The 26574-nt window shown below is 48.7% G+C and overlaps 1 protein-coding gene across 2 annotated transcripts; it reads left to right on the top strand.

Annotated features, from left to right (window-relative positions):
• Positions 1–1075: 1075 nt before the first annotated feature.
• LOC148431165 (tubulin polyglutamylase complex subunit 1-like) lies at positions 1076–26574 on the top strand. 2 transcript variants are annotated; one of them, XM_088466248.1, is made up of 3 exons: positions 1076–1622; positions 24743–24830; positions 24907–24991. In XM_088466248.1, exons 1-3 carry the CDS (start codon positions 1318–1320, stop codon positions 24916–24918), a joined length of 405 nt encoding a protein of 134 aa, XP_088322374.1. In that variant the 5' UTR covers positions 1076–1317; the 3' UTR covers positions 24919–24991. The 2 variants fall into 2 exon arrangements, with proteins under 2 accessions (XP_088322374.1, XP_088322372.1); XM_088466246.1 differs by lacking the exon at positions 24743–24830 and having other exon boundaries at positions 24907–26574.

Raw genomic sequence — 26574 nt, forward strand, 5'->3', positions numbered from 1 at the left:
TAATAGCATGTAGCTGAAAGGTTGTGCCTAGATCCACTTCAGCTAATGGACCCGGATGTGACATGGAATGATGGCGGAAATGCGTTCCATGCCCTAACAGCGCTGTTATTTTTTTTTTTGTCTCAAATGTAGTATCTGGTCATCAACAGTAGAAACTTGTACTCTCGCAGACTCGCTTTGCTCGCCACACTGGTGATGCACATCGGAAGCTGATGGTTAGCAACCATCGATATTTCTGATTCGATAGATGTACTTTTTCCATAGGATACTGGAAAATCAATGGTTGCCAGCCATCGGATGCTGCTTTCCAATGCACATCCGTTGGCTGACTGTGGAGGGGGAGCACAAACTACTGGCGCTGCTCTGCAGCGGGTGAACAGCAGGAGAATACTGTTGTGCGCATATGCACGGTATCTATTCTCAGTGTAGGGGGAGGCTGGGGGCAGCCCAGCATCTCAGAGAGCTGAGATGCTCCCACAGTGACGAGGGTGGAGGGTGAAGGCTCCGCCCCTTTTCAGACTGTAGCATAACCATCGCGATGGTTATACTATTGAATTGTTGCATTGTGATGGCTAGTAGCCATCGTATCACATGATTTAATTTTGGAGGCCCAGCAACCTTTTCGATGCCAGGCTTCGATGTGCATCCCTACGCCACACTTCAGGCATGGTGGCTTCGCTCGCCACAGTTTACTATTCCCAATAGATGTCCACGTGTATAGCAAATGATGATATCAAGGTCTATTAACTGAACAGAATCTAGCCCAACCGTAGCGGAAAGTGTAATTTTGGGAGAAAAGGTTATGTGAGAGAACGTTGGAGGAGCAAACTTAACATACTTGAGAATGTATAGGGGAAAATTACACAAATGGGCAAAAACTATAGTTAAAGTAAAATGTGTACAAGAAAATATATCTGTGTACAAAATTACTACAAATGGGTGAAAGTAGTTTTATTAATATGGGATATATTCAAAAATGGGAGAAAAAATATATTTTTACCAAAAAAAAACATGGAAATGTAACAAACTGTCCTGGAGCAGCAGCAGCATCTCTCTGCACAGTTCCCCCCCCCCCCCCGTGTGATAGCCGGCTCAGCTGTGAGCACACACACACTGCTCCATCGGGCATCGTGCCGCCCTGGCTGACAGCAGCTTTATACAGGGAAGCTGTAATTAGCTCTCTCTCTCCGTCTCCCCGGTAACCGCTCACACAGACAAACACCACGGACGGGGACGCACAGTACAAGCTGCACTGAGGAGGGGGCGCTGCAGGGAGCCGGTCTGGTGGTGTCGGAGCATCTGCAGTCCAGTGTCAGCATGGCTGATAATAAGCGACGTGCCGTGGGAGGATCCCCGGTCCCCCGGCCTCTGCTGCAACCGGCCAACGAGACAGATTTTTTAGCTCAGGCCGGAGCGCGGTGTATGATGCGGGAAGCCGTGCTCACACTGCTGGAGGCCAGGCCTGAGGAGCCGATCACCTTCTTAGCTGATTACTTCAGGACGTTAGGGTTGGGTGCAGCAGACGGAGTGGCGGCTGGAGACAGGGGAGGACACAAGCTATTAGGGCAGCAACGCTTAGGCCGTGCCCTGTGGTACCTGAAGCTGGCTCATCACTCTCAGAGGTAGGAGGTGGGATGACCAGGGCGATTGGAAACAATATATATTGACAGCTGGTGTGTGTATGCAATACACGGTAGTGTGTGTATATATATATATATATTTCTACTTCAGGGTCCATAGGGGGTCCACAGGGTTGACCTTGGGGGTATAGGTTGGGAACCAAATCCGGGCACCACGCAGTTAAAGCTTTTAGCTCCCAGGATGCACTTGGGTCCACTCTCCCTATAACCCCGCCCCCCAGCCAGAGGCACCTCAGTTTAAGTTGGTGCCCGGCCGGAGTCGGGTCACCGTTACTGCAGGGGGGCTGCTTAGCAGCCCCTAAGCTTAAAAGAGTTTTATTTTATTATTTTTTTACTACTCTTCAGAGCGGCAGCATCAGACTGTCCAATGGACGTCTGAGCTGCCGCCCCTACACCCTGCCGGCGCTGCGACGCCAGTACAGATCTGGGGATCGCAGCGGGACCCCAGAGTCTGTACTAGCCGGGCTCTGGAGGAATCCCTGGGCTGCTGCCGGATCGACGGGGACAGGTAAGTCGCGTGGTCACCGCTTGCGGTGACCCGCGTGTACATGCAGCCTTATGCCTCCGGTCTCTGGGGACAGACCGGAGGCGCTAGCGGTGGCGGCGGGCTCCCCCTCCATGGAGGCATACCCCGCGTGTCCACAGCCCACCAGGGATTATAGCGGCAGCGGGAGCCGGCATCCCGGGGGGTTAATTGCTAGCCAGGGGAGGAAGCCTTCCCTGTCTAGCGGCTCCTCCCCTCAGCTCAGCGCGCCTTTCAATAATACAGTCTGGCGACGCTGAGCTGCTTCCTCCGCGGGCCACGCTTCTTCTGAGGTCTCCAGCGGCCATTTTCTCTCTGTGGTGCTGCAGAACTCCTAGGATGTCAGTGAGCCCAGTCCCCCTGCGTACCTGGCCATTTTGGGTGAGTGTACACAGCGCTATAGCCTTCCCAGACACTGAATCTGGGCAGTTGAATGTAGCGACATTGTGCAGTATATTATATGTCATGCTTATGTATGTATATATATTTTTCTGCATTGTATGTGACTTATGCTAGTGCTGACTGTCTGCTTTTTCTCTCACCTGTCAGTGTATATCTATCCCTTTTCTTTATCTGCCCTAATACAGGTGTACCTGGGGTGGTTCTGAGACCTCACATATATATATTTGTTAATATCTGTGAGGTTTGTCACATACTGTTGCGTGCTGCACGTTGCCATATTTTAGATGGAACTGTGAGTTGCGTACGCTGATAATGGGTTCCTGCAGCTAATCTTAGCGTCAGTCAGGACCGGTATGGCGCTGCTTAATATTTCCGTCAAGATAGTCAGATATATCTGACCAGGAGATTGCACACGATACTGCACCCATTATTGCTATCCTGCAAGTCATAGCCTGCAGGAATTAGTGCGGAGGATTTTAACTCAGAAAGGTTTACGTATGCGGCACCATCTGGTGCCGGGCCCCTTGCACGACCCCCTTAAAGGGCGTTGTTTCTCAGGATCCTCTCCTTTGAGGATCGCCGGGCGGGCCCCATTGTCGTCACTCGCTTGGAGTTACTTCACCATACTGCCCTTTTGAACTCGGGGTATCTCGCAATTTCTTGCAATTTACCCCTGTGCCACAGACTATCGCTCCCTGCCGGGGTTTTTCACAGTACATGAATTACCTCCGATACCACATCGGTCTGTCATTCCCCTTGCAGGGATTACCACAACGGCCACCCTGGTGGATGTCGTTTTATACGAAATACTAATTGGCGTGATATACGCCCTGTGGTTACTGACCAGTGGCTCTGCCGTGAACTGGATGGTATATTCGGCTCTTTCCCTCTCACATGGGGGGGAGCCGATCTCAAGTATTATTATCCCTGCTTTGGGGCTGGTAGCCAGGCTCATTCTGGATATAGAGAATGTCGATCCTGCACCAGTATCATACATCTCCCGTTTTCTGCCCAGCGGGTGGATCTCATAGCGGGAGTCTGGCTGTCCCCAGATACGAGGAGTCACAAAGGCCTCCTGTTTCCCATTCCCTGAGGGTCCTCACAAGTAATGGAAATCCCCTTCTGGGATGGATTTGTATGTTAATCATCGGGTTACAGGCATTAATACGCCTCCCATCCCGGCCTGGACGAATTTTACGGATCCGTAGGTGGTAACTTTGCCTGAAATCAATGTACTCGTTTTCAGGGCCTGTTGCCCGTCCTACCATGGCCATCGCATGGTGATGCTTTTGTGACGTTTTTCCCCTCCAACACGTCTGAGGTTCAAATATCTTTTTGCCGCTCACAAAATATGCAGTGGTCATATGTGGGATTACCTCATGGGATGCCGGTCTTCTAACTTTCAGGGTTTCGGCGGCGTCTGTATCCGCCGCAGTACCCTATGGTTGCGTTATGGGAAAGCAGAGGTGCACACTCCTTCCAGGGGGAAGTTCTTGTTTGGTCCTGACCTTGACAAGATCGTTGCATCATTGGCAGTATCACTAATGGGGAGATACCGTCTTTAGCTACTCCCACTACATTCGGACTAACTCTGTTAAGTCTTTTTGTCCTCAGGGTCAGCCTAAAGGCCTGTTTTTTCCTAGGCTGTCGGCCTCCACGGGGGCCACCATATCCAGTACCGAGCAGTCCTGGACTTCCGGACGACCCTGTTTCTACACCTGAGGATATACCCTCAGCCTGACGGGACAGGTCTACATCTGGGGAATTTCCAGAGTGAGGTACTGATTCTCAACGGCCTCTCATTGCTCATGCAGCCTCCTCACAGGCATTGTTACACGGGCCCTTCTTCAGAACTGATCAGGGCCTTACAATCCCAGAAAGCTATACAGTCTTTGTGGTAAGCAGAGCTATTTCGGCCAACCTCACTATCTCAGTGAGGGACTGGTTGTTCTACTTTCTTTTTGGGGCGGTGACCGACTGGTCCTCCTTTGCCTATACTCTGTCTCAAATCCCTGAATCAGATTCCAACGGTGCCTTGACTCAGGTGGAATCGTCCATGCTCCATCATCCGATGTTTGGAACCTGGGGATTTTATGGTATATCCGAGTATTCAGGATACGTACCTACGGGTACATACAGAGCCCTCTCATCAGCATGGGTTCAGGTTTTCTGTGCCACAGCAACACTTGTAAGTTTCGGGCTCTGCCTTTTGGGGCTGTCCTCAACTCCACCGGGGTTTACCAGCTTTATGGATTTTCTGACAGTTCACCTGTTCAGTGTATCCGAATGCTCCTTTCTCTGGACGGTCTCCTACTTTTAGCAGGATCACCAAGGTACTTTACCGCCAGGTCAGGATAACCGGGGCTTCTTCTCGTCACAGAAAAGTCCTCCCTGCATCCCTCACAGGGTTTTCTTCATCTGGGAGCACTGCTGGATTCTCAGAGTCTGAGAATTTTTCTGGCGTAAGACAAGATCTCCACTCTTCAACTTCGAGTGTGCGGATATCTACGCAGTCGACATATGTCATTACTCTTTGTGATGCGCGGTCTACCAGAGTGTCTACCTTTTGGTAGGGTGGAATGTGCTCAGTTCCATTCCAGGCCTTGCCATAATTGACTCCCCTCCAGATGGATCGAGTTTTTTCCATCGGATCGCTGTTCGAACGATGATACTTTCTACGGAGGCGAGTTGGTCTCTGTCCGGGTGGCTATGGCCATCTCGTCCAGGGTGTTCTTTGCTAAAGACAGTGTCTGGTCCGCATTCATTTCGGGGCAGTTGGACGTCTGTCGCTTCTGCCCTGCCACTTACCTTGTTGATACTTTAAGCTGTCTTGGACTTTCACTCTGGCCTAACCCATTTGTCACGGTAAACCTGAATAGGTTCAGTCCGACAGTGTCACAACAGTGGCTTCCATCTAGGCAACACTGGTAGTTGGGTGGCAATGTTAGGAATGTCACCCATGCTGACATAGTCCAAGGGTCTTCTCCTGGCCAACTCTGCGGTGTTTATTCCCGGAGCTCTCCATTGGGAAGCGGGCTTCCTCAGCCGTCACGGCGTGCATCCCGGGGACTAGTCTCTTCTCCAAGAGAGGTTTCAACTCCTGGTGAGCAGAGGGGGCCTCCCTGAGGGGATTGATCCCCATGGCCTTCTGACTCGATCACACATTACCGGTGTTACAGTCCAGCTCTAGGAGTACTGAAGCTACCTTCAGTGACTCTTTGTCAGTGAAGTGGTCCTTCCACTTTGTGTACCTGTGTCCTCCGGTCTCCCTTCTTCCTCGAGGTCTTCGGAAGTTTAATTCGAGACGGAGGGGCTTTCCTTCTGGGGGCTCCAGGTCGTCCCAGACATCACTGGTACTAAGATTTTCGGAGTCTCCTCCTCGATGCTCCGTTCCTACTGCTTCACTATCTGGACCTGTTGTCTCAGGGTCCTTGTTTTTCCCTGGATCTGGATCGCTTGTCTTTAACTGCGCCCCTACTGTGGTCCTCGGGCTTCCCTGGCTCTGTCTTCATTGAGATGTTTAGAGCAGATAGGCCAGACTTTGCTGGGATCTGCCACGGACTGTGGCATACATAATTCTTATGGTATCGTACCTGTCGATACGATCCTCCGGTGTCCAGGATTTCCAGATATTCTGGCATTCCTTCCAGCTGGCTTGGGTTTCACCCTTGGCCTGGCCTTCCTGACAGTGCGGATCTCTACACTGTCGGTATGGTTAAGATATGGAATTGCTCCGCTCTGGTATCCAGTTCATCCTTTGGAGTGTTTTCTGGATTATGTCTCCACTTGTCCTCCCTAGGGACTCCTGGGGAGTTAGTAGTGGTTCTTTGTTCCCTCCGGGGACAGTCAATGGAACCGCTGGTTGTGATAGCCATTACATGGTCTATTGTTTAAGCTCTCTCTCTCTCTCTCTCAGGGTGTTTAAATCAACCAGGAGAGTGTCTGAATGGGGAGCGTTCTCATGTGGCTCCCTCTTCTGGAGGGCATCATGTCAGGGTGTGAGTTGCTCTCGCCCTGTGTTTCTTCTTAAAGTGGTTTTTAGGTTCCATATTATTCTGGAACTTATGGTATGGCCATTCAGTTCCCAGTCCTCTCGGCTGTTGTGGCCTCATGGACTGTGGTCCGGCCTCTTTGGCTTTATGTGATCCGTTCAAGTTCCTTATGGTAAGCGGACTCCTTATTGGTGGTCTGCGGTTTCTGGTTTTAACAGGAAACGATGGCCGGCCTATAATGAAATGTTGACTGGATGGCCTCGTATGTCTTCCTCAGGGGCCTACCCATGGGTGGGCATTTCTGTCGTTGAGGCTTGTTTTTTTCTCGGGCCGTGTAACCCTCGTGGGCGGCTCGTCGTGGCGCCTCGGCTGTTTTGCCTTACTAGGTGTCCACGTGGTCTTCTGTCCATACCTTTTTAAGGTTCTAGGCATTGGTTTCCTTTGCCTCTCAGGATGCTTCCTTTTTGGCGACGGATTCTCCTCTCAGCACAGGAGCGTCCCCACCCTTGGTTGAACTGCTTTGGGACATCCCCAAGGTCAACCCTGTGGACCCCCTATGGACCCTGAAGTAGAAAACAAGAGATATGGTAAGAACTTACCTTTGTTATCTCTGTTTCTACGAAGTCCATAGGGTCCACAGGGCGCCCGCCCTGACGCACCTGGCTTCATATGGGCTGTGTTACTGGTCACCGGCTTCCCGTCTCCTTTTCTGTGAGTATGGTTCTAGAGTGTTCCAGTTTTCTCTCTCTTTTTCTCTCCTCCTCCGGCCTTTGGCTACTTACAATCTGAGGTGCCTCTGGCTGGGGGGCGGGGTTATAGGGAGAGTGGACCCAAGTGCATCCTGGGAGCTAAAAGCTTTAACTGCGTGGTGCCCGGATTTGGTTCCCAACCTATACCCCCAAGGTCAACCCTGTGGACCCTATGGACTTCGTAGAAACAGAGATAACAAAGGTAAGTTCTTACCATATCTCTTGTTATATATATATATATATATATATTAGGGATGTGCAGGCTCGGATAGGTTCGAGTTTGCACGTGGAGTTCGGATTTTTCCCTCCAAAAAAACGGAACTCAGAACGAGGCAAAACGTCATCTTACATGGACGAACATCATCATTCCTGGTCTCGAACCTATCCGAGCCTGCACATCCCTAATATATATATATATATATATATATATATATATATATATATATATATATATATTTATTATATACTTGCATACACACACCAGCTGTCAATACCAAACATATGCATCTCATAATGTTGGCAATGTATCTATACACAATGAGTCCGGTCAGCGCTACACATTTACACAGGACCGGCGCTAGGCTTCCAGCGCCGGTCCTGTGCTTCACAGCTGAGCCCGTTCCCTCCCCCTCAGCGCTTGCCAATAGCACTAGGAGGCGGGCTCAGGCTGTGCATAACACGCACATCGCCGCCAGCGCTGGCGGCGATGCGTGTGTTAAACAGCAACCAATGAGAATCAGGTAGACTCTCATTGACTGCTGCAGCACCCATTGCAAGAGCCGGGCTTCCGTCCGGGAGGACTGGCGGGCGGCGTCGCGGACCGGAGCAGCAGCAGCGTGGATTCAGGTAAATATATATATATATATATATATATATATATATAAAAAATATATATTTTTAACCTATCTGCACTACTGGGGGCACAACGGGGGAGGGGGGTGGCTACAACTGGGGGGACCTCTACTGGGGGTGGGGGCACAACGGGGGAGGGGTGGCTACTACTGGGGGCACCATTATTGGGAGGACCTCTACTGGGGGGGTCTACTACTGGGGGCACTTAATTGGGAGGGGGAATCTCTACTGGGGACTACTACTTGGGGGGGGGGACTACCACTGGGGGCATTATAAAAGGGGCCTACTACTAGAGGCACTGCACTCGGGGGACCACTACTGGGGGCAACAATAGGAAGGGCCACTACAGGGGGCACTGGATAGGGGGGATCACTACTGGGTGCCTGCATAAGGGGACCACTACTGGGAAAACTGCATGGGGGGGGACTACTGCTGGGGGCACTATATAAAGGGCACTGCATAGGGGGGGGGCTACTACTGGGGGCACCATATAAAGGGCACTGCATAAGGGGATACCGCTACTAGGCGCACTGCATTGTGGGGACTGCTACTGGGGGCACTGCATAAGGGGGAACACTGCATGGGGCACTGCATTTGTGGGGACCACTACTGGGGGTACTGAGTAAGGGGAACTAATTGGGGGCTGTATAAGGGGGACCACTACTGGGGATACTGTATAAGGGGCACTACTATGGGCCTGCATAACAGGGACCACAACTGCATACTGGGGGTACTGTATAAGGGGTACTACTGGGGTTAAGGTGCATATGGATAGGAATGTTCAGTGTGAAAACAAAGGGGTGTGTCATGTTGACACGCCCCATTTTTTAAGTGACCACGCCCATTTTTTTTCCCGCGCGCGCCACACATCTAAAGATTATCTGTCCAACCAGCCAACTAGTTGATTGGTTGGAATGAAAATCTGGTAAGGTATGACAGCAAATGACAATCAGCATTTTGCTCCCAAACGCCAGAAAATGGACAAAAAGTGTTGTTTGAACAAATTGTTTAGATTAAACATTTAACAAACTTGTCTGACCAACCATTTTCATCTGTTTTCTGGCATTTAGGAGCAAATTGCTGATCATCAGTTACTCCCATACGTTACCAGATTTTCATTCCAACCAATCAACTAGTTGGCTGGTTGGACAGATAATCTTTAGATGTGTGGCCAGCTTTAGGGTAGGATGGGGTTAGGATACTTACCGGCAGGTGTCGGTATCCTAACCCTGTCGGGATGACGGCTTTAGGATATTAACCGCTGGAATCCCGAGCGCCGGCATTCCGTACCCAACCCAGAGCAAGAGGTGTTTGACACCCCTTGCTGCATTTGTGATCCCAACACTGCTACCGAGAGTTGCAGGCTGCGATAACCATCGCGATCATCGGTAGCGATGGTGGAAGGCGGAATTGCTCTTACGTGCACTGTTGACTAGTAGCCACTCTGCTCTCTAGAATTACTAAATGTAGCAGTAAAATTGCAAAACTTTTCAGAGGATTAATTTCATTTTAAAATTGCAGCATACTTGCCAACAGTCTTATTGCCTCCTCCTGGAGGAGCAGGGGCGGGCCAACAATTACGCAAATCAGTGCGAATCACGTCATCTACTCCCCTGGACCACAACTTGTATAAGTGGGCGGTTGCAGGGGGAAAGTGGATGCTGACAGGGAGTGTAGGTGATTGGCGCTGGCCAGGAGACTTGCCCACTCTTTCGGGGGGCCAGGAGTGCCACCTGAGTTTCGGGAGCTAAGATCTTCCTATTGGCACTACTAGACAGAGGGCCTGATTCAGAGATGTACGCTAACTTGATGGTTAGCATACATCTCCGATTGTTAGAGGACTGTGCAAGCGCAGGATGTGTACTGTGCATGTGCAGCCCTCCATCTTCGAGTTCGTGCGCCTGATTGACAGGCTGCGGTGTTTGGGAGGTGGAGCGGGGGCGTTCCTGGACAGCGTTCTCGGAAACGGGGGGGTTGTTGCCCCCGTTTTCCAGGAGGGACGAGGCCATAGTCTGTGTCGGTGGACGCAGATTTCCTGGCCCCGCAAGCTGCCAGGACCCGGTCAGGCTGCAGTAAACCATCGGGATGCCAGCGTAAGGATTCGGACCCATGTCGGGATACCGGCACTGGCATTCTGAGCTCCGGCATCCCACACACAGGATATAAACTATATCCCGCTAGGTACACACAATTATTGGGTTGATCAGCCCTATAATTGTAAAGTGTGTATGCAAGAGCATTTCAAACCTTCCTGCAACGCTCAGTTTGGAGGAACAAGATAGTGTGTGTTGCGCAAGCTATATCGTTCCAGTCGTACCAATCCCATTAGTGATGAAAGGAAAGTATACGCTGAGCAAGAAATTGCTCAGTGTGTATGGATGCGCACTGATCTAATATCCCAAAATGCATGATAGCAGAAGTGATGATCTCAAATATGCACTCTGGGCCTGATTCAGACCCGGTCGCAAGCGCAGAGCGCTCGCAACCGGGTCGATGGTGGCCCACAGCGCATGCGTACGACGGAGCCGGCTCCTTCGTGCGCATGCGCGAGACCCGACTAGCGACGGGCACTCCGTCGCTCCGGGTCTCGCACCAAAGGGGGCGAGCTGTCGATGTTGGGGGTGGCTGCCCAAACAGAGGCGTTCCCATGAGAACGCCTGCCGTTTGGGGGCGGCGCCACTCAGTGATGTCAGTGGGAGAGCTTCCACCTCGATTTGAGCCAGAAGCTCTCTGGGGCTTGCGGCCACGAGACCCTACCACAAGGGTCTCGTCGCAAGCCCGATGGTCGCGTTGGTCTTGACCATCACGACCATCATCACGGCCGCTCGCTGTAGCTGTGGGTCACCCACAGCTATGCGAGCAGCCAGGAGGCCACTCCAAAAAAAAAAAAGCCCGGCCCTGATTCAGAGCGAGCGGCTCTGAATCAGGCCCTCTGATCTATATGTATTTCTACTTCAGGGTCCATAGGGGGTCCACAGGGTTGACCTTGGGGTATAGCTGGATCTGGATCCACGGGCACCACGCAGTTAAAGCTTTCACTGCTCCCAGGATGCACTTGGGTCCATCCTCCTCTATACCCTGCCACCTCAGTTTAAGTTGGTGCCCGGCCGGAGTCGGGTCACCCTGCGGGGGGGGCTGCAGGAGCAGCCCCCAGAAAGCTATTTCTTTTTTTTCTTTTTTAGGAGTCATTTAATTTTTAACTATTTGGCTCTTCAGAGCGGCAGCAATGGACTGTCTATATAGACGTCCATGCTGCCGCTTCTACTCCCCGCTGGCACCGCAACGCCAGTACTGCACTGGGGATCGCGGCTGGAGGCCAGAGTCCATAGTAGCCGGACTCTGGGGACCTCCCTGGACTGCTGCCGGAGACCCCGGGGAGAAGGTAAGCCGCGAGTCACTGATTAGCGGCGGCTCGCTGGTACCCTCAAATGCAGTCCTTTGCCCCCGGTTCTGGGGGACAGACCGGGGGTGTTAGCGGTGGCGGCGGGCTCCCCCTCCTCTGAGGTATACCCCGTCAGACCACCAGGGTATAATACGCGGCAAGCGGGATGCCGGCAACCCTGGGGTTAATAGCTAGCCAGGGGAGGAAGCCTTCCCTGTTTAGCGGCTCCTCAGCTCAGCGCACCTTTCACCACAAAGTCTGGCGTCGCTGAGCTGCAGATTCCTCTGCCACTCCTCCTCTGAGGTCTCTGGCGGCCATTTTCTTTGGCAGCGCAGATTTGTCAGGAAGCATGCGGACCGGTCCCCCTGTGTACCTCTCCCCTGTTTTAGGACAGCGTACACAGCACTATAGCCCTCCCAGACACTGATTGTAGTGGAAAGGTGCAGTGAGTATATCTTTCTGCATGGTATGTGACTTGTGCTAGTGCTGCCTGTCTGTGCTTATTTCTACTTACTGTCAGCCTATACCTATCCCTTTCCTTCTCCGAAGCACTGCAGGTGTGTGGGGGAGGGGCGTTTCTACAGACCTCACTTATATAAATCACGTATTTGTGAGGTCCGGTACTTACTGTTGTGTGCTTCACAGTGCCATATTGTGGGCTGTTGTTCAGCACACTGGTGAGTGCGCTTGATTCTGCTCTGTTGCCATATATACTTTCTATAATATATTTTGTCATGTCGGAAGAGGAGATTGAGCACTCCATGGCTCCGGTGTTGGTCTCCTGCAGACGCTGTTCTGCAGGAGTGGATAGGGAGGATTTATCACAGGATGGTCTGTGTGGACGGTGCCAGGTGGTTCCTGGCCCATCAAAACCCCCTATGACGCAGGAACCACCATGGGCGATGTTCTCTCAGGTGCTGGTGTCTATTGCGGACCGTCTGTCGGTCCCGACTGCTGTCCCTACTAGGGCGTTGCTCCAGCCTGCCATCCCCCATGGTCTCAGGGTCTCATTCAGACCCGCTTGCGAGCGCAGGACGCTCGCAAGCGTGTCGATGTTACCCCAATGCGCATGCGCACGACGGAGGGAGCTTCGTCGTGCGCTTGCGCGAGACCTTGACAGCGACAGCCAAGCTGTCGCGCCGGGTCTCGCACCAAAGGGGGCGTGCTGTCAATGGTGACTGACAGCACGCCCCCTTTGGTGGGCGTGCTGGGGGCGTGGCTGCCAGACGGAGGCGTTCCCATGGGAACGCCTACCGTCTGGGTTCGGCCCCACTGACATCACTAGTGATGTCTGTGGGAGTGATTTTGGCTCTGATAGAGCCAAAATCACTCCAGGGCTTGCGGCCACGAGACCCTACCGCAGGGTCTCGTCGCAAGCCCGATGGTCGCGATGGTCTTGACCATCGCGACCATCATCATGGACGCTCGCATAAGCTGTGTGTGGTAACCCACAGCTATGCTAGCGTCCAAAAGGCCGCTCCACATTTAAATAGGACGGCCCTAATTCAGAGCGAGCGCTCTGGTCAGAGCGTCCGGCTCTGAATCAGGGCCTCAGTCTGTTGGTCCTTATGCGGGGTTACCTTTGTATATACAGTCTACCCCTGTGACGCAGCAGTCTGTGGTGCCTTTTCAAGCCCCTGTGGCGGTTCCTCCACCCTGGGTGGATGTGCTCTCCAATTCAGTCCAAAATTTGGCGGCCGCGTCTTCGGCTTTTCAGTCAATGTTGCAGAGTGACATGCTTTCAAGGGCGTCAAAACGCACACTAATGGCGCAGATGATGGTCCTCAGATGATGGGGAGGTTCATGACGACACTGACTCGGACACCTCGGTCCAGGAGGTAGATACCAAGTCGTCCATTAATGTGCGAGCACTGGTTAGGGCGGTGCGAGCCATTCTCCTAGTAGAAGATGAGGCACCAGCTCCTAAGTCGAAGTATCCTAGTTTCAAAAAGACTAAGGTGGCTTCTGCGGTGTTCCCCCCTATCTGATCAATTGACGGATCATATGGCGGTGGCTTGGCAGGCGCCCAGTAAGAGATTCCTGCCACAGAAGCGGTTAGCTTCTAATTATCCTTTTCCTGAGGCACATTGTAAAAAATGGGAAACTCCACCGGCGGTGGATTCCCATGTCACCCATTTAATAAGGAGCGCTACTCTGCCATTACCGTCTATATCCTCGCTGAAGGATCCCACGGACAGAAAAGTTGAGACTTGCTTAAAGTCCATTTACTCCCTCTCAGGGGCAGTGGCCTGTCCGTCCATGGCCATCTCCTGGGTGGCCAAGGCCATTGAGGGTTGGGCCAACGCATTAGAGGATACTTTTCCGGACGATGCTCCGGATGTCCAGAGGGCGTTGTTAGAACAGATGAGAGACGCTGCTTCCTACATTGGAGAAGCCTCTTTGGATGGTAGTCTACTGACCTCTCAAGTATCGGCTGCAGCAGTGTCTGCCCGCCGATCCTTATGGCTGAGGTCCTGGAGAGAGGACGCTGATTCAAAGAAAGGTCTGGAGGCCTTACCTTTTATTGGAGAATTGCTATTTGGTCCGGACTTGGACAAAATAGTGGATACCCTGGCTAAATCCAAGTCGGCATTCCTCCCTTCAGCAGCAACACCTGCCAAGGTCCGGAGCTCGGCCTTTCGTTCTTTTCGGGTTCAGGGTTAGGCAAAAGGTCAGTCCTTCCCGAGGCAGTCGGCGGCTAAGACCGCCTCTAAACCCAAGAAGCAAGCCTGGAGTGCTAGGCGTCCTCCTTCCAAACAGGAAGATAAGCCTTCCGCCTGATGGGACGGGCCTCCCTCTGAGGGACCTCAGAGTGGGAAGCCGACTTCTTCAATTCGCCCAGTGCTGGCTCAGTACCACCACAGACGCTTGGGTTCGAGAAGTGGTCTCCCAAGGGTACGCCCTGTCTTTTCGGCACAGACCGCCCCACCAGTTTTTTTGCATGAGTCCTTCTCTGGACAAGACCAAAGCTTTCCAGATTCAGGTAGCTATAGAATCCTTGCTACAAGCAGGGGTCATTGTTCCCGTTCCGCAGTCTCAACGCGGGATGGGGTACTATTCTACTCTGTTTCTGGTACAGAAGCCCAATGGTTCTCATCGCCTATCCTAAATTTTAAGTCTTTGAACAAATACCTCAGAGTTCCCAAATTCAGGAACGTTACGTTCCATCATTCTGGCGATTACATGGGATTACATGGGGATTAACCCGGGGATTACATGGTCTCCCTGGATATCCAGGACGCCTATCTCCACGTGCCCATAGCACCTGCACACCAGTGGTATCTGAGGTTTGCTATCCTGCAACATCACTACCAGTTTTGGGCGTTGCCTTTTCACGGCTCCGAGGGTGTTCACCAAGGTGTTGGCAATTATGGCCGCCCACCTTCGGGGACAGGGTATACGGCTGCTGCCGTATCTGGACGATCTTCTGCTGCTGGCAAGCTCCCCGGAGGTACTTCTTCAACATCTCCACTTAACCATTGCTTGTCTTCAAGCACACGGGTGGTTGATAAATTGGAAGAAGTCATCTCTGATCCCATCACAATGGATGGTCCATTTGGGAGCCCTTCTGGATTCTCGTCAGCAAAGGATTTTCCTGACTCCAGAAAAGGTGTCCTCCCTGCAACTGAGGATACACAATTGCCTGAGCAGTGCCAGGGTGTCGGTCCACTCGGCCATGAGAGTCCTAGGGTCCATGGTGTCGGCATTCGACATGGTGGAATTTGCCCAGTTCCATTCCAGGCCCCTGCAGGGGCAGATTCTATCGGAATGGAACGGGTTACCTCACCGGATCCGATCCCAGACGCTGGTCTTGTCTCCGGAAGTGCGCCTGTCTCTATCTTGGTGGCTTCAGCCAGCTCATCTCATCGTGGGTCGTCCCTTTTGGATCCCGGACTGGGTTCTGCTCACAACAGATGCCAGTATACGGGGATGGGGTGCAGTAACCGGCTCGTTGTCTCTTCAGGGCCGTTGGTCTGTGGAGGAAGCAGCTCTTCCCATAAACGTGCTGGAGCTGCGGGCCGTGTACAAAGCTCTGCTGTCGTCAGGCATCACTCTTCATGGAAGGGCAGTTCAGGTGCAGTCCGACAACGCCACCACGGTGGCGTACATCAATGGCCAGGGAGGAACTCGCAGACGAGCGGCGATGTCGGAGGTGTCTCGTATCCTGGCTTGGGCGGAGTGCCACCTTCCTGCGATCTCGGCAGTCTTCATCTCGGGAGTCCTCAATTGGGAGGCAGACTTCCTCAGCCGTCACGACGTGCACCCAGGGGAATGGTCGCTACACCCAGAGGTGTTTCAACTTCTTGTGGACAAATGGGGACTGCCGGAGTTGGATCTGATGGCATCCCGTCACAACTACAAGTTGCCCTTGTACGGCTCAAGGACAAGGGACATAGTCGCAAGTCTAGTGGATGCGCTGTCGGTGAAATATTCATTTCGCCTGGCGTACCTGTTTCTTCCGATCTCCCTGCTGCCTTGGGTACTAAGAAAGAACAAACAGGACGGAGGCAAATTTCTGCTGGTGGCTCCAGCTTGGCCCAGACGTCCTTGGTACTCCGATCTCAGGAGCTTGTCCATCGACATTCCGTACCTTCTGCCTCAGCGTCGGAACCTGCTGTCTCAGGGGCCCTGCCTTTACCCGGATCTGGGTTGGCTGTCTTTGACGGCGTGGCTCTTGAGACAGCCGTCTTAAGGTCCCGGGGATTTTCAGGTTCTGTCATCAGTACCATGCTGAGGGTGCGTAAACCTGCCTCCGCACGGATTTACCACAGAGTGTGGCACACTTACTTTCAGTGGTGTGAGTCCAGAAACTTTGATCCTCAGGTGTTCAGGGTTTCTAGGATTTTGGCATTTCTTCAGTCAGGTTTTGACCTGGGTTTACGTCTTGCTTCCCTGAAGGTTCATGTATCGGCTCTGTCTGTGTGGTTCCAATGTAGGATCGCCACATTGCCTGATGTTCAAACCTTTTTCAAAGATGTTCTTCGAATCCAGCCTCCCTTTGTGCCTCCAGTGGCTCCGTGGGATTTGGCGGTGGTTCTTTGGGTCCTGCAGGGACCTCCTTTTGAGCCTCTTCAGTCAGTTGACCTCAAGTGGTTAACACTTAAGACTGTTTTTCTCCTGGCAATTGCTTCAGCCAGGAGGGTGTCCGAGTTGGGGGCACTCTCCTGTAGTCCCCCCTTCTTAATTTTTCACCAGGACAGAGCAGTGCTTCGCACTCGTCCTGAGTTTTTGCCTAAGGTAGTCTCTAAGTTCCACATCAATCAGGAACTTGTGGTGCCAGCTTTTCAGTCTCCTGATCTTACAGCTGGTGAGGCTTCGTTGGACGTTGTCCATGCTCTCAGAATTTATGTTGACAGGACTGCTTCTGTTAGAAGGTCCGATTCTTTGTTTGTCCTCTTTGGGTTTCACAAGAGGGGATGGCCTGCCAACAAACAAACGTTAGCCCGTTGGCTTTGTTCTGTTATTAGGGAGGCTTATATACAGGAACGTTTACCTGTTCCGGCCTCTGTTAAGGGTCATTCCACTTGGTCCGTGGGTCCTTCTTGGGCTGCTAGACGTGGTGCCTCCGCTGTTCAGCTGTGTAAGGCAGCCACTTGGTCTTCCATTCAGACGTTTTTGAGGTTTTATGCGTTTGACACCTTTGCCTCTCAGGATGCATCCTTTGGGCACAGGATTCTCCTTTCTGCACAGGAGCGTCCCCTGCCCTTAGTTGAACTGCTTTGGGACATCCCCAAGGTCAACCCTGTGGACCCCCTATGGACCCTGAAGTAGAAAACAAGAGATATAGTAAGAACTTACCTTTGTTATCTCTGTTTCTACGAAGTCAATAGGGTCCAGAGGGCGCCCGCCCTGACGCACCTGGCTTCAAATGGGCTGTGTGGCTGGTCACCGGCTTTCCGTCTCCCATTTCTGTGAGGTATGGTTTCTTGTGTGTTCTAGTCTTCCTTCTCTCTGTTTAGTCTCCTCCTCCGGCCTTGGCTGCTTACCAACTGAGGTGCCTGTGGCTCAGGGGTGGGGTATAGAGGAGGACGGACCCAAGTGCATCCTGGGAGCAGTGAAAGCTTTAACTGCGTAGTGCCCGTGGATCCAGATCCAGCTATACCCAAAGGTCACCCTGTGGACCCTATGGACTTCGTAGAAACAGAGATAACAAAGGTAAGTTCTTACATATCTCTTGTTATGTGTGTGTGTGTGTGTGTGTGTGTGTATATATATATGTGTGTGTGTGTATATATATATATATATATATATATATATATATATATATATAATATTTATTTTACAGGTTGAGTCTGAGGCTGAGATAGTGAAACTTTTGCTTTTTGATGGTTCAATGTACACAAACTTTATTTAAGGAACACAATTATTAAAAATATTGTATAAAATTACCTTCAGGCTCTGTGTATAAGGTGTATTTGAAACATAAATGAATTTCATGTATGTACACAAATTTTATTTAAGACACAAATTATTGAAACTAGTGTTTAAAATTACCTTCAGGCTGTGTGAATCAGGTGTATATGAAACATAAAAGCATTCTGTGTGTATATTTGGGTCATATTCCCAAGATATCTCATTGTGGTATGCAAATATTCCAAAATACGGACTATACCGACATCCAAAATACCCCTGGTCCCAAGCATTTTGGATATGAGAGACTCAACCTGTATAATGTTTGTGTGTGTGTATATAAGTCCATTGATGAAGGTACCCCTGTTGTAAGGAATCGGTATGTAATGCCGGCTGTCGGGATGTTGTAGCCTAACCCACCCCGCTCCCTAACCCTAATCCTCCCTGTTAGTGCCCTAAACCTAAGTCTCCCACCTTCGTGCCTAACCCTCCCTCCTAGGGATGCCTAGCCCTAACCCACCCCCCAAAACCTAACGCTAACCCCGCTATGCTACCTTAACATAACCTTCCCCCCCCGCGCGGCTAACAACTACGGGCGCCCCAGACTGACCTTGTTCGGCTGGCGTCCTTCTGGATTACGGCGTCGGGATTAAGATATGCGTTGGTATTTCTTAAATTCCTTGTCGGGCTTCCCCCGTCGGGATTTAGACCGGCGGCATCGCGGCTACTGGTCTATTAACTACATCCCCTATTGTAACAATAAATAAAACGTCCAATGCAAGTGATACTAGTGAAGTCCCCATTCAAAGAATTCTCAGCCAATTCAAGAAATTAGCCATATAGAGATATAGAAGTCCATGCATTCGCCCCACAGCTTCTTCAGTAGCATGTCTGGTGCCCAGCCTTGCGCCACCTATTTGGACTACCCTTCTGCTCCATCCCTGACCAGTCTTATTTACAGAGGGTCACCTTTGCCAAACATCAAGCTCTGCTGGCCAAAAACGGCAAAGATCACTTACTAAGGGATCGCATGGAATTCTATTTCTCTATGGGGCCTATTTATCAATTCATATTTGAAGGCTATCCCTATCATGCGTAGTAGTGCTGCCTCCCCCGGAAAGTGAAAGTAAAGTGATAATAGTGTATCCCGGCGGTACTGCAGGTCATACTGCCACAAATAACGGCAATAAAAAATAATTATCTGGTTAAAATCCTGACAATTGATAAATGGGCCCCTATCTAGCTAATTTCTTGAATGGACTGGGAATTCTCTGGTTTGTAACTACACTAGCATCATTTGTAGTAGACATTTTATTTAATGTTATGATAGGAGTTCCTTCATCAATGGACTGATATATATATATATATATATATATACAGACATAAGTTTAGGGTGCATATTTGATATTGTCACTTGTGCTATTATGTATTTTGGCTTGATTACTGTTATTGTTCTTAGTAAATCATTGGTTTTAAGATCATCAAACTGAATTATAGTTTACCTTATATGGGGTCAATCCTATTAGGTGCGAGGTGCGAGTTACGATTTTCACTTCAAATTCGCATAGCGAACTAATTTTGCAATCCAATTAGCAACTCGCACTGATCAATCAGACTGAATTCGCAACTTTCCACTCACACCTCCCTCAGGTGGAGAGGAAAATCTTTATTTTAAGGTTAAAATGTGGGGACACTGTGCTGAACCCCTTGGACACCCCCCTAATGACCAATTAGAAGTTTCTAATTAGCTTATTTAGTCAAATAATTACATTTTTGGGGTAAAAAAAAAAATGTCAGAGTACCCCAAAATCAACTTTTTCGTTAGTGTAGGCACCCCAAATTTACTTACAATAATTTTTTAGTTGAAAAATAATAGTTTTTATAGTTTTTTTCCATTTTTCAAGGTGCCCTCAAAGTACCTCAAAATCACCCTTTTTCCTACTTGTTTTGCATTTTTCGTTTAATTCGTTTGAGATTTAAACGAGAAAAGTTTGTTTTGTATCATTGTCTTGCATTTAAAAAAAAACCCCACAAATCAGCCATTTGACACCATTTGAAAACCTACAGTAACTTCCTAATGGCCACAAACAGTTGTCTATACAGTCCTGCTAACAATATTGGCCCTCATTCAGAGCCGCTCGCAATTAGCGCTCGCTCGTTCATAAAAAGGGGGTGGCTATTCAAATGAACCGTTCGCTCTTTGCGGTCTGTTGCCGCCTCCATGTCTGAACGAGCGAGCAAAACATACGCTCGTTTATTTGATAAAAACGCCCCCTGGCCGCTCGCATCATACGTCATGTCCGCTATTTATTAGATTAATCGAGTACATCGAACAGCGTATGAACTGCTCGCTATTCTTGTGGTTGTTTTTTTCAACCACAATATTGTGAGCAGTTCTGACTATAAAATAACCCAGTGACGTGGTGAATGACGCTGCTGTATTAATTATGCACACCCATAAAACGCCCGCTTTGACCTTTAAGCACGCCTGCGTTCTGATCTCCACTCCCCCTTTTCAAGCACCTTCCCCTGTTACCACCCACATACGCCTCATTCTGTCACTCAAATTAGCAGACACTCGCTATATAGCGAACAAACGATTTTCGGCCGCACTGACTGGTTCGCGCATGCGTACTAAAAACCGTACGCATGCGCAGATGTGCAAATATCGCTCGGAACGAGCGTACTGCCGCTTACGAGCGGCTCTGAATGAGGGCCATTATCCATTTTGGGAGGTCCAGAATGGTCTCCCCACATTTTCATGCATTTCTCGCAAATCTCATTTGGCAGTCAATTCGCACCCCTCCGCTGCGAGTAGTGCGAATAGGTATTTTTAATTGGATTGGAGATTCTCGGGAACACGCTTCGCAGCGATGTGTGCGAGTTTAAAGAAACAAACTTGCTACTTGCAATTCGCACCTAATTGGATTGAGCCCTTAGTGTGTTTGTGTGTTCCAGTAAAATAAGCTTTGAAGTTCCCTTACAAAAGAAGACAGTGAAGGGTCAGTTTTAAACACAGTTTTCTGATGTTGTGCATTTTGATGGAGGAATACTAAATGCATAGAGGAAGACAGATCCCACACTAAATTCACACAAAACTGCCCAGATCAACAATAGATTCACACAAATATACATGGATCTTACAGGGAGAACACTAAACTCACACAACTACACACAAAATCAGATCGACACTAAATTCCCATAAAACTAACTTGGATCTTGTCAGTTTCACAAAACATTTTCATGAAGAAACCCGCATCCATACTAAGGGGCCTATTTATCAATTAATATTTGCAGATATATAGCACAAATATTAAGTATCCCTCGTATGTATTTACAGGGAACCGCAACAAAAGAACGTCGCATAGGTTTATACATTTTTAAACACCAATTAATAATTACTTAATATTGGCCCTTTAATATAGTATTGAGTAAGAAATACTGTAATATTTGGGCTGAATCAATTCAGCGCGAGTTGTATAGCACCGAGAAGTTGGTCCCGGAGTTATTCAGTTCAGCGAGCTGTTTAGTCTGACTATTGTTTAGTCATGAGAACCGGCATACTCCGACCAACGTGCCGGCCGCAAGGCTGTTAGCGCCGCGCTAAAGCTGGAAAAAAGCCTCGCGCCCGGCACTTTAGTTGGATTTCTCCTCGTCTCAGGAGGGTGTGAGAAGAAATCACTTAAGCTGGGCATACACGTCCAGATAACATGCTTGTCAGACCGACAGACATTTTATCTGGCAGCCTGCCAGCCACAGATGTCCGCGGCATACACTGTGAGATTTCTCTCACAGTGTATTAGTCCGACATCTGCGCTCCGCCCCCGGGGGAGGAGACATTTCCCTGTTCCTTCCATGGGAAAGAACACAGGAAATGTCTGTCTGTCGGCCTCGGCTGGGCATACACTGCCCGATGCGGTCGACAGTTTACCTCTTAAATATCGCATCGTACAGGCATGCAGGACAATCCGGCATGCCCAACCGAGCAATATGTAACCCTCGGTCGCCCGCACACACGCTACAATTATCGGGGCGATCCACGGATATCGGGCAGATCGCCCCCGATAATTGTAGCGTGTATGTATGGCTAGCTTTAGTTGACCTAACAGTGTACTGAATTGAATAGTTTTGGGACCAACTTCCCGGCGCTATGCAATTCCCGCTAAATTGAATCGCCCCCATTGCTCTCTTTATAAAATTAAGCAATCGTTTTCTACTAATATATATATTTGCTATTCCTCTCCTGATTGGCCAGATAGATACGTCAGTCTTATGGCAGTTTTGTCAAAATCACACACACACAATGCACATTGACGGTGGTTTACAATACGCAATCAAAACCGAGTATAAATAAAGTGGGTGGCTTGGTGCTTCAATTTCCCAGCAATGTGTGCTTATGTGGATTTAGGGCCTGATTCAGATCTGCCCGCAAAATCTATGTTCCACGCAAGTGGAGCGATTGTTAGCCATTGCACATGCGTGGCAATTGATTAGCGATCACGCACACATAGAGGAATCCATCACAAACTGAGTAATAGGTAGCCAGCATTTAAGGGTGAGTGGTCTGCTCATGCGCAGAACGGGTCCTGCAGACCCTCCCAAGCTGCAGCATGATTGACATGCGGCTTTTGGTGGCAAAGCGGGGTCGTGGCTAGTCCCTGTTCTCGGAGGGACGAGGCCAGGGTCTGCGTCGGTGGATACAGATTTCCTGCCTCACAAGAGACCAGGACCCAGCCAGGCTGCGATAACCTTCAATAGTTAGAAAAGCATGCAAACCTATTTAGGCGCTCACCTAATTGTATAGAAAAAGTTATAGGAACTGAAAATTAGTATGTAAAAATAGTATATATTTATTTAAAAAAATGATAATTCATGATTGTAAATTGATCAGACATAAGCATAGGAATAAAAACAATTAAGACCTCTGCAAAACTATTGATTAAGTGCAAATCAATACTGCATCGCAAATAAAAATAAGTGTCCATAGAGGGTGTTCATAGCAACTGTGGTGCTTTCATTTTATGTTTTTCCAATAAGTGCAGTATTGATTTGTACTTAATTTATCAATGGTTTTACAGCGGTCTTAATTGTTTTTATTGTGTTCTTACTCTTATGTCTGATCAATTTACAATCATGAATTGTCATCATTTTTTAAAATAAATATGTACTATTTTTAAATACTACTTTTCAGTTCCTATAACTTTTTCTATCCAATTAGGTGAGCACCTAAATAGGCTTACATGCTTTTCTAACTATTGATATTTATTAGGAGGAAGAAAAGACCTCCTCTTAACCCTAGGCAGCTCCCTAATCTTTCATAAAAATGTAGGAGTGCAGTATTATTTCTTATATATCAGTGCAATAAGCTTCTGCAGCCTGGCCAAAGGAGATGGTGATCCCAAGCTGCGATCTCCGTCACAGCGCTGGGATCGTAGATGCGGCAAGGCGGTGTCTGTTTCCTTGCAGACACCTCCTGCTCAATTCGCATTTTAGATGAACGGAATTGCACAGCCGCTTGTTTGCCCTAAGACACAAAGTTGAGGAAAAAGTACAATATACAGGTCTGATACAAAAGACCTGCGCCATGCATTCTTATGCTTATCTGCAGCTTTATACCAATTCCTTTGCAACAAAAGACGAATACTAAATACCTAGTACACTATTTGCTTACTAAGACGCAAAATTGAGGAAAAAGTGTGCAGTACAGAAATCGCAACAGGCGTCTCGGTGCCATATAGCGCTATAGGTATAGGTGTATGATGACACAGCTGTATGGCACGTTGATTTATGACATATTGTTGCTTCTGTTTCTGGTTGGTTTAAAGAGCTGATTATTACTAATACAAACACAAGTCCCTGATTCTCCTTATAATGGATGATCGCAGACTGGTAGACTGATTTGTAATGTAAGAATGGGATTGTAATGGACTAGTTGACAGCAGGGCACACGCTGCACACATGATAAATGCGCTTGTGGAGCACACAGCCCTTCATATCTGCAGTTTGACACCATTTCGGGCCTGACCAGTGGCCATGCCATTCCCAGGGCATCACACCCTGGGTGATGGCACCAGCCCCACTACCGCCCTGGTTACATGATACCTTCTTGTGCTTGCAACAGGGAGAGGAGAATCCTGACAGGATAAACTGGTGAGATAATTAGATTGAACAGAAACCAAGGATAATTCAATCAGGAGGCGCTGTCACTGGTAGATGGCAGTGAATGAAGCTGGAGAGTAATATGAAATATGCAGGTTGATGTAAAGATCTGTAATAAGCCATTGGTGTGTGAGCTGTCATGTCTGCTGCTCACGCTTGTTTCTCACCATTTATTTAGCCACTTAAAGCTGTGTTTTCCTGTTATGTGACTGAAGAGGAAATTCTCACACTATACTACTGTATAACAAAACTAATGAACCAATAAAGGCACATAGGGAGCATGTAAGCGCTCCCTATGTGCCTTTATTGGTTTTTTAGTTTTGTTCAGTACTGAGTATCTCCAGAAATACTCTTGGGAGCTGCTAAGTAGGATACATCTTCAGTTCATGTTTAATATTGTTGCGCCTGGTTTAGATTTTTAGAATCTTTTGGTGAATCAATTTACTGTATAACAAAGCTGTAATGCAGAGTCAGGGGAAAACCTAGGGGTCTATTTACTAAGCAGTGTTAGGACAGAGTGAAAAGTGATAAGGTGCCAGCCAATCAGCTCCCACCTGTCATTTTTCAAACAGCCTGTGAGATGGCATTTAGGAGCAGATTGGCTGGTACCTTATCTCATTTCACTCTGTCTCCTAACACTGCTTAGAAAATAGACCCTAGTTTTGTATTTTAACTCCATTTCTCTTTGACAGTTTCACGTCTAATTTCCACATTGGTACAAGAATGATGCTTTCCAGTGTGGAGTCATTGGGGCAGATGTGCTGTTATACATATTTGCAGGTGCTTAATAAATGCTGTTTAACAAATACTGTAGAGGTAAAAATGGGTTTTAATACTTAATTGTTGTCTTTTACAGGTCTGCATTTAACAACAACCTAAGCGCTGCCTATGACTGCCTCAGTGCTGGAGGACGGAAGAAAAAGCCTGGTGTGACTGGAAAGAGTTATAGTGAGTTGCTGACCAGTATTTGCCAGGAAGGTGATATCCCTGGTGACATTTCTTCTGCTCTTCTGAAGAAGATCCAGTGCCGAGATCACGAGGCTGTCCCATTTGATGTGTTTCGGTATGGGGTGCTGACCTGCATTGTGCTGTTGGAATTTATATCCAAAGCGGACACTCTGTTTAACATTCTGAACGTGGATAGCCATTCAGACCAAAGAGTTTGTCAGTCTGTCCTGCATACATTAGAAGAGGCACTTGTTGCTAGTGACTTGTGTGTCCCAGCTAGTTATCTAGAGGCTGGGTCAAAGCTGGGACCAGACTGTTTGGCCATTGCTATGGACCAAGCTCTCTTAGCTAGAAAACCCGGTGTCCCTGTAAGCCGCAGTGAATTTTTGGAAGAAGCTTGCTCCCTTTTTCTTCATAAAGTCAAAGCCATTCAATAAATGGGTTTTCAATAAATCAGTTTTTCATGTTAACTTTTCTCATTGAAAGTGTGTATATAATATATAATTGTGTGTGTAATGTATGTACATGTTATATTCCCTTCCATAGGAATAGGATGATCTTTTCAGGTGCTAACCAAAAATTAAGAGAAATATCACAAATTGTGGGAGTAGTAGCTTGTGTCCCTCAAAAGTCACAATTGAACCCTATGCTACTTGCTTGTGGGTCTGTGAGAGATTAGAGAAGAAAATCTTTTCCATAACAGGGTGGTTCTGTTAAAGCAGATCACTATGTTAAGCTAATACACAGGGTTTTACTTGTCTGGGCTGCTCCTGACCAGTGTGGGTTTAGCACTGCTCTATGCTACTTCATATAGTCTGTATTAGGCAGGCCTTGGTGTTGTCATTGCCCCTCCTCTGTGATATTCCCACTCATGTGGAATGGAAAAGTCACAAGGGATGGGCATTGCCGACACTACTGCCTGTATAGCACTGGCCATCACTTAGATGCATAGAGCAGAGGTAAGAGATTGTGGTGGTAACCAGTGAGCGCTGCACCCAAGGTAAGTAAACATCTATATTAGCTATACAGGGTGATCTTCACACAAATCATATCTTCATGTTATGGGAACTTGTCTCTTCCTATGTTAAGGATTCCCAACTGCTTAGAGGCGATGTCCATCAAAATAAGAATTTTGAGAATGAACATCTCCCCCTCCCCCCTTCCTTTCCGGGTCAGTACATTATATCCTTGTCATTCATGAGAATATTCCTCCTAGCAGCTAACAGATTGTTCTCCTGCCAGCAGAGTATCACATTTTAAATCCCACCCTTTCCATACACTGCGGCTTGTATTGTGTTAGGCGCACTGAAAGTACACATCAAATAATTATGTAATGTTGCTTTGCTGGATGTCATATAAATTGCTGTACGGATCCGCTGTGATTTTGGTGGATTTGTTGCTAACTTTGGTTTTTAGCTGTGAAGTCGATGAAATCACACCTGTTCTGTGCTTTTCAAACCGATTACATAAGCCCCCAAATGTTTTATATGTTTACCAAAAAGGCACTTGAGCAGTATAACTGCTAAAAGATATTGGTGGAACTTCTTTTAAACTATTTAATAAATTATTTATGTGA

This window comes from Taudactylus pleione, unplaced genomic scaffold (genome assembly GCF_031769625.1).
Source record: "Taudactylus pleione unplaced genomic scaffold, aTauple2 ptg002739l, whole genome shotgun sequence".
In the NCBI taxonomy this organism is placed as follows: Eukaryota; Metazoa; Chordata; class Amphibia; order Anura; family Myobatrachidae; genus Taudactylus; species Taudactylus pleione.